The sequence below is a fragment of the Glycine max genome, chromosome 9, assembly GCF_000004515.6.
Source record: "Glycine max cultivar Williams 82 chromosome 9, Glycine_max_v4.0, whole genome shotgun sequence".
In the NCBI taxonomy this organism is placed as follows: Eukaryota; Viridiplantae; Streptophyta; class Magnoliopsida; order Fabales; family Fabaceae; genus Glycine; species Glycine max.
In genome coordinates this window covers 4547948-4557027 of record NC_038245.2, presented here as the reverse complement: position 1 = coordinate 4557027, position 9080 = coordinate 4547948, and the positions used below count along the sequence as shown (strand labels likewise).

The following is a 9080-nucleotide window of genomic DNA, read 5'->3' as shown; positions in this document are numbered from 1 at the left end:
CATATAATGAATAATCAATATTAAAACACATAAGTCAAGTTTTCTTAAAAGTCATATAATTCCTTAAGATGGCTATTTAAATTTATATTTAGAGAAGGATAAGATTAATGGACATCAAAAGTAAACTAATATTTTATTAATCTCTTTTTTGGTGAAGAAGTATTTGTTTTAATCTAACCATTAAATTTTATACTTTTTTTTCTTCAAATTTTATACTTTTATAAACTAAATTATATTCATAAGATTTTATACAATTTAATATTTTTTACACCATCTGATTTTCATTATTTAAAATATAAAAAATAATTTCTAGTAAATTGTATATTTATAAACTATAAATATCATAAAATTTTGTATTGGAAATTATTATATAACAATAGTACTTAATTTAGTAATTAAAAGAATATTTTTTTAACAAGATATTATTAGAAATACCATTTGAAAAATTTCAAAATTTAATATTAGTACATCCTATTATGCATATAGAGAGAGACAATAGATCAAATTAGACCCATATAACTTTAATAATTATTACACTATTTTTATAATTTAATATATAATGTAATTTTTATTTTTTACATCATTTTGAATTATATCTACATGTTATCAAGATCGTCTGTGTCAAATTTTGTCAAAATTGAACAATCACAAAAAGATAATCAAATAATCCATATTTTAATATATTTTAAAATATTTATATTACATTTATTTTAGTCTGTATGAACAAGATAACACATAATTTTTTTTATTAATATGAAATTTTGCATATGTGATTTATGTGGAAAAAATTTCAATTCAACGATAAGTTTTTAAAAAAACATCATCTAATTAAAAATTGTATAATAATACAATAATTATCAAAGTTATATATATATATATATATATATATATATATATATATATATTATGCATTGATAATGTGAAGAATTTTTACAACACAACTATACAAATCAATTTTTGCATGTTAGAGAACCTTAGATGGTGTTCATATAAGCAATTCAATTAATTTTATTTCAAATGAAAATTTATATTAACAAATTGTTTAACTCAAACATTCTCTTTTTTATCTTATATTTAATACAAAGTTAAAAAACTAATGAGTAATAGTTATTTATCTCCAATTTAAACAAATCAAAATCATATGACACATTAATATTTTTTTAATAAGTAATTCATTAAACAACTTTTATTATGATGCTCTTCGAAACTATATTTCTAACACTTTTTTATAATAATGATCTTATAAATTATATTTATTTTAATTTTTAAATGACAGACAATATAAAAGTTTGATTGAATTGCTCTTTAGGGCTTCCAAAGTATTGTAGCCGTGTTATTTTAGTTCTTAGGTTTTAATTGTTACAATTAGGTCCTTAATATTTTATAAATATTTAATTTTAATCTCTTATATTTTAATTGTGTCAATTGAGTTTATAAGGTATCACAATTATATAATTTTAGTTCTTTTGTTGAATAGACCCACCATTCTTGATAATATATATAGTATATATACCTAAGATTGTAAAATTGTATAATTATAATTACTTAAGAATCCAATTGACGTAATTGAAATCTTGAGATTAAAATTATAATTTATGATATTAGAGATTTAATTAGCATAATTAAAGCCCTATTAACTTAACTATGATTAAGCCTAAACGGTTTTTTATTATTAATATATTCAAATTAAATTATTTATTATATGAGAAAATATATTATAGACTTTCAATGTAAAAACAATTTTATATCATTCTCTAACTATAACGTACTCTTTATATATTATAAATTTATTAAATTTTATGATTATTATTTTAAAAATTATATTACAGTAATTTGTACTTAGATAGTGTAAAATTGATAACTATTAAACTCTCATTATAATATTTTAAAAGAAACATATATATGTATATATATTTATAGAAACATGTATTTAGTTGTAAATGGGGTAACCAGTAAGAACATTTGGTCAAATGTAAAAGTGGGAGACCTTAATAAATGAGGTTGTGTCATAGTGGAGAGTGCTCAGATGACTGAGGGGAAAAATTGTTAGTATGCACAGACAGTACAGATTGGTGGGCTGTCTTCCCGCCATTAAAACCACTCTGCTCTTTCCACCACACCATTCATTTCTGTCACTGTTTCTTCTCTCTCTTTCCAATTTCATATTCCTTATTATTATTAGTAATTAATTTTTTTCCTTTGAAAACAAAGTATTATCATAGTTTGGAAGTGAATTTTACTAGATCCTAGACTAATCCTGGAAACACAAAAATTATTAAAGTGAATTTTACTTCTTTTAATGAAATTTTCTTTATATGCTCTACTAGAGAATTCAATTCCAATAAATGTGTAAGAAATTCAATAATTTATCAAATGTATTAAATTTAATTGTTATTCTTCTTTTCTTTTGGATTCTTGTCTTGTTCACTGTTTTTCTCTCTCTCCAAACCGCCCATCTCTTCTATAAATAGACAGAATAATGGAGAGAGATGTTATTAAGTTCTTTTGGCTAGGGTTCTCTTCACCATATAAAAAAAAAAAAGAAGAAAGAAAATCAACATCAAGCAGTTGACATAAGCAAGTAGCTAGCATAGCAGCAGAGAGGCAGAGGCCTCAACTCATAAATATCCATCCATCATATCATCATTCATCATTCATCATCATCAGAGAGAGAGAGAGAGAGAGAAAAATAGGTTAGGGACCAAAGCAAAACAAGAGAAGCAAGAGAGATAAAAATTGATTCATATTGATATTCATTCATAATGGTGAGAGACATGATGGGCACAACAACAACAACAACATCATCATCATCAGGAGGGTGTGGTGGGGGAGGAGACATGAGTATGAATATGAATGAGAAGCCTGCATGGCTAGAGAGGTTGATGGCTGAGACATTCTTTGGTGGTTGTGGGGTCCACCAGGATCGCAGGAAGAACGAGAAGAACGTCTTTTGCTTGCACTGTTGCCTTAGCATCTGCCCCCACTGCCTCTCTTCCCACCGCTCTCACCCTCTACTCCAGGTATTATATTATCCAATTCCCTGATTTCACCTTTTTTCTTTTTCTTTCAATTTTCCATTACACCACTCTTTTCTCTTCAATTTTACTTTCTTTCTTTCTTGATCCAAAAAAGGTCTCATCTTTGATGCTTCCATACTCTCTTTCTTTCTGCCTTTCATCTTGTCACCTTCAATTTTCAAAAGGGTTAGTGGAAAATTTATTCACGTGATGTGATGATTTTTTTTTTTTTTTTGCAAGTTGAGTCTTTTTTGCTTCAACAGTTAGGCCTTGTTGGTTCCTCCAATTGTTTGATGGGTATTTCGAAGCCACCTGAACTTTTACCTGTTCCTAGCTACATACTAGCTAGTTGGTCCTTTCTTGTAGAATTTTTCTTTTGCCGTTTGTTGTTACTCTTTCCTATTTTGGAGTTTTTGCCTTTCAAACTTTTTCAATTCAGATGCAGCTGGACGGATCTCCCAGGATTTTATCGAAATTCTCCTTTTGAAGACCACTTTCTTGTCACCTTGTTTGATTGTGTTTTCTCTCACATGCAACTTTCTTTCGAGGATATGCAAAAAAATACCTAGCAGCAGCAGCAGCATCTAGTATTTTTTTTAATTCTTTGAACAGTTCTAAAATTGGTTCAATTAATCAGCTGCTCATTTCAGATGAATTTCATAGCAATTTCCATGAAATTAAATATGGCCACACAAATATTTTCCTTCCTTCTCAGTGTTAATTATCTGCGAACACTTCACTCAAAAATCCCTTTTCTGGAATCTTGTAATAAATTGAGAAAAAGAAAGAAGAAAAAGAAACAAGAGTGAGCTTATCTTTCCCACAAGAGTGTATCAAATGAGATTGTTAATTAATTAATTTAATTGTGTTCAAGCAATTTCTCTTTTGAATGTCTTCCATAATGCGGTCAATGGGGTTACAGGGTTTCTTCCTTCTGCTAGATTTTTCCCCCTATTTTTAAAATTGAAAAGAAGAAAAAAAAAAGAACAATTGAGTATTTTGTTTTCTGAAATTAAAGAAGCTTTTTTGCTTCTTGTTGAGTAATTGCCTGGTTGAACTCACCAATATTGTCTCATTGTATTTGGTGTTTCCCCATATCTGTGTTTATGCATATTTGCATATGGTTGCCATAATGGTTCACACCATGTCTTCCTTGATTCCCCTTTTTGATTTTGGTTTCTTTCCCATTAATGGAAGATCTCTTTTTTATCCATTTCTCCCTGCAAAGGGTTTATCAGCTGTTCCTTTCATTGAAAGCGAAAAGTTTGACCCACTAGTTCCCAATTCCATGCTGTGTCCCATTATTTAATAATTTGCATAGGAACCCCATCACTTCTCCCAAATTATTCCCCCACTTCATTTAATTTCCCTAACCCCCCTTGAATTGATTGAAGCTAAGCTTCACACCACCAAGGTGTTAGTTAAGACTCATTTAATTTAACTCCTCACAATTTACAGTACCCTTTTCCTCCCAATTAAGTCTCACATTTCATTAATTGTGCTAGTAACTGGTGTCAGTTAAGTTTACCCCCCCAGAGAAAAAAAGAAAAAGAAAAAAGAGAGAGATATAAAGGTGGATACTAGAAACTTGAGCTAACTTTGTTGATATAAATATGGAAATTATAGTACTAGTACTACTATCTTTGTTTTTATTTTTAACCTCATTTGTTTGAATCACCAATAACGAGAGGCTCTTATACCTTGTCACAGGTGCGAAGGTATGTTTACCACGATGTGATTCGATTAGATGATCTGGAAAAACTCATTGATTGTTCCAATATTCAGGTCAGACAAATTTTCTGCCAAGGAACAACATGAAAAAAGTTTGCAGTTTTATATACTACAACAATTGAGTTGTCCGATATATGTTTAATTATTTAATTTTCATCGAGAAAGTAAATGCAATTAAATAAATACTACTACTATATGATAGTATTAAATTAATATCGAAATAATTTCAGGTTGTAATAATTATAAAATATCCTTTTGTTATTATATTTTTGAAAGAATAATCATGGTTGGACATTCCTTGTTTGTATTGGATACATGGCAGCCCTATACTATAAACAGCGCCAAAGTAGTATTCTTAAATCAGAGGCCACAATCAAGGACATGCAAAGGTCTTGCCAACGCTTGCTTCACTTGTGACAGGATTCTTCAGGAGCCATTTCATTTCTGTTCTCTATCATGCAAGGTTCTTTTTTTTTCATCTGATTTCTCTCTCTCTTTCTTTCTTTCTTCTTTTAGTCTTAAACAAATTAGTGGTCAAAATCTAAATTATATTTTTAGTAAAAGCTTTCAACATCGATAATGCTAAAATTAAAAGGTTTATAATACGTAGGTCTTGCAAGGGAATGTGTGTGTGTTTATATTGGGGGATTCAAATCTTACCTTCTCTCTTGATGAACATTTCTTAATTTCATATTAGTTTACAGCAGATTTATTTTAAAAAGGAAATCAATTTAATTCCATCCATCGAGTGCATCACTAAATATGACAAATTATAATGTTGTCTTCCGGAAATGGAAAGGAAATTTCTTGTTATTATTTTTTTATGGATCATTTGATGTGAGAAAAGAAAAATAAAGTAGAAAACTATTGATAGGATCCTTGTTTGGGTAAATAAAATTACCCTATTTGATATTTGCATTTATGAAATATTCAAGTCACTTTCAAATTCTTTTACTTTCCTGATGTTAATTAGAAGAAATTAAGGACTTCGATTTTCTTGCACTACTTTTCCTTCCATCTCTTTTGCTGCTTCTTTTTACCACTTTATGTTTTTTTACATCATCATTACATTTCTTATTTTCTCTCTCCCTCTCACTTTATCTCATACTCCATCACAAACATTCCCCTTTGAAGAAAACGGGGGTGTGTAAGCTGCACAATGCAAACAAAATTATATTTTAATATCGCAAACACGTTTTTTTTTCTTTTCGAAAAGATGTATTTTTACATCAATATTTTTGTAAATGACTATTTTAAAAAAAAAAAAAAATTACTTTATACATTAGATGAATTAGCTTTTCATTTATCGACTTAAATGTGAAATAATATACTGAAATAATGTTAACCACTAATTAACGATTAAATTATAAACGATGTTTGTCTATACTCTAACTAATAATATTATGTACTAATGTTATAATAGATATCAATGAGAGAATTAATATATCTGATTAGTACATCAACTGTTAGTATATCTTATTGTTACTGTAGACTAATATCATTTATATTATAATTTAATAAAAACTAAATTGATATAAATAATTTTAATGCTTATCATTTTTTGTCATTTAAATTAGTAAATGTTTGAAAAAATAATAATAAAACCTACTTTACGTGGTGCAAAATATTGTCGGTGTGTATTCTCAGTAACTGAAGTTCATCATCTTCACCGCTTCAGTTGTGATGCTAGTAAAATGAGGATTTACTTTTAAGAAAATATTTTATGCTATATTCTTAGTAACTGAAGTTCATCTTCACCGCTTCAATTGTGATGTTAACAAAATGAGGATTTACTTATAAGAAAATATTTTATGCTATATCCTTAGTAACTGATGAAGTTCATCTTCACCGTTTCAAAGGGTTTATTTTTAATAAAATATTTTATGCATTCCTATTCAAAAGTTGAATTCATATAATTATTTCAAACATGATTTATTTAATGCATGTCAATACAATTTTTTTCCCACAGCAAAGAGAATCTATATATTGAGAGCGTATCAGGTGTATCAGAAATTCATAATCCATACATCAATCACAATTTTTTATAACATTGATCAATACAGACACACTACACTAGGATTGATTAACCAATCAACCATAGAAAACCCTTGAGTCCTTGAATCTACAGCATAATCAACAAAAGAATACACACCCTTGAGTCCTTGAATCTACAACATAACCACAACCCAGGTTTAATAAGTTCCAAGACCTTTTCCCCATCCCTGATAACATTATTATTTTATTTATCCGTACCCTGATAACATTATAAAGAGTCATGTCATTTCTTAACACCACCCTAGCCCTACCTTCTATGCTTGCCTCCAATATCACTTGCATGTCGCAGAAAGTGCTTCTCAATTATCATCTGACGGAGCTGCACTAGAAATGCCAAACCATTCATATCATCACATGCATCTCAATACATAATTAAATTTAAATTCATTATTTAATCGTTGTAGTATATGACTAAAATAGGTTCTTTTTAACTTAGTTAATATTTTATTTCTATAATTAAAGTAAATTAAACTTGCAAAATCAACATAACTGAGAATACAATACATATACTATTGTTTAAATGTGTACTTAGGGTTTTTTAAATAAGTATTTTAAGAACAGTACTTAAGGAATCAATAATTAATTTTTTTTTATATTTAAAGCTATAATTGAATTCATTGTAAATCACGTTGAGATAGTGTATTAGTAAGGGGTAACATTTTATTTATGCAACTTTATATTTTTTATTTATTAATCAAGCCTTTAAGGCACTTGTTAAACATTTTGTATTTTTAAAAATATTTATAATTATTAATATTGTAAACTTTGTTGTTTTGTTATTAGTACTATCAAATTATGTTAATATTGTAAAGCATGATTAAGTGCAGGTTGATTACATGGTGTACGCGGGTCAAAGCTTGGGCAGCATTTTACATCGATTCGATGAATCTGATTTTGCAATTTCCCAGTTCGAGGGTCTAAGAGTGGATGGCTCAGAGGTAATTGATGAAGATACCCAATTTGCCCCTAGTTCCTCCTACTCCAACACTGAGGCCACTAGCAATTCGGTAATTTCATGCGAACCTAATAACAACGTGAAGAAGGGCAAGGCCAACAGGTTCCTTCCTGGGATCGTCCTCTCTCTTGGCAGCAGAAGAAAGGGTGCTCCTCATAGGGCCCCTCTCTCCTAAATATCATTATTATTATAATTATAATAAAAGCGGTGAATTTTTAATTAATAATATATTAGTATAAAGTTATGACCAAAATAAAAATTTTGAGTTTTAGTTATAACTAGTCATATATGCATCGGGAAGAAAAAACTATATATTTGTAATATGTGCTTTCTTTACTAGATTTCATTTAAGGGCGTGGTTGGTTTTAAGAGCTTTTTTATGAATGCAATTATGGTATGTGCATCATGCATAGTTAGGATTTTCCTTGACATCTTGGGCGGTTGTTGAAACCACCGATTTTGTATTTGGATGCAATGAAAATTTGGCTTATGCATTATTTATGAGATGTATTGTTGTATAAATGGAAAAATATTCCCCCTTTATCTTATATGCTGTGTTTGGTATTCTTTTTAGTTTGAAGCCTTAGATTATAGTAATTTGGATGAAATTATAAGAGAGTATAAGAAAGAAGCCTTTATCAATGAGTTTTTTAATGTTCATATATATAATAATTTTTCACTGTGCTTAATTTCTCTCTCTGAAGCTATCATTTGGGATTTTCCTATCTCAACAATGTATGAATGATCTAGATGTTCATTCTAATTTTCAGAGTTCTCAATCAAGTAAATTCTTCCTGGAGATATTATATATATAGTGGCAGATCATCTATAATTATACTTTTTGAAAGAACTTCTTAAACTAGATCCTGCTACATCCTATTGTAATTCAAAGGTAAAATTTTGAGAAGGGAATTAATGATGCTTTATCGAGGAGTATTGTTCACTTATTATAACGTTAAAAATAATTATTTTGCCCAAAGGTTCTTGTAGTGTTTGTTTTATATTTAGGAAAAAAATTTGATTGAATTATTTTGTAGAAAAATATTAGAAGTAATTGTTATCCATAGAGGAGTTAAATATTAGAAAAATTTATATCAAATGAGTCACAAATAATCATATAAGTAAATATTGATACTTTAATTGAAAATTGAAACGTCCCTACATTTAAATCAATTTTATTCCCATATTTTATATAATATAAAGGTGTATTTTTTTCCTTAATAAAGGTGTGTTTTGGTGATATATTTAAAATATGTGTGAAACTGAAATTTGGTTGTATAGTATATGGGCTCGTAGTCCCAGGGAGAATGAGATCACAACAA

General features: G+C 28.4%; 1 protein-coding gene across 1 annotated transcript; it reads left to right on the top strand.

Moving 5' to 3' along the window:
* The first annotated feature begins 2483 nt into the window (after nt 1-2483).
* On the top strand, nt 2484-8306 carry LOC100806234 (protein RGF1 INDUCIBLE TRANSCRIPTION FACTOR 1). Its single transcript, XM_003534823.5, has 4 exons — nt 2484-3020; nt 4728-4802; nt 5071-5211; nt 7631-8306. Exons 1-4 carry the CDS (start codon nt 2763-2765, stop codon nt 7931-7933), a joined length of 777 nt encoding a protein of 258 aa, XP_003534871.1. The 5' UTR covers nt 2484-2762; the 3' UTR covers nt 7934-8306.
* Nucleotides 8307-9080: the final 774 nt, after the last annotated feature.

Coding starts and splice junctions, on each gene's coding strand:
- LOC100806234 (XM_003534823.5), top strand. CDS start 2,763: ATGGTGAGAGACATGATGGGCACAACAACAACAACAACATCATCATCA. Junction 4,803..5,070: donor TTGATTGTTCCAATATTCAG/GTCAGACAAATT, acceptor GATACATGGCAG/CCCTATACTATAAACAGCGC. Junction 5,212..7,630: donor TCTGTTCTCTATCATGCAAG/GTTCTTTTTTTT, acceptor GATTAAGTGCAG/GTTGATTACATGGTGTACGC.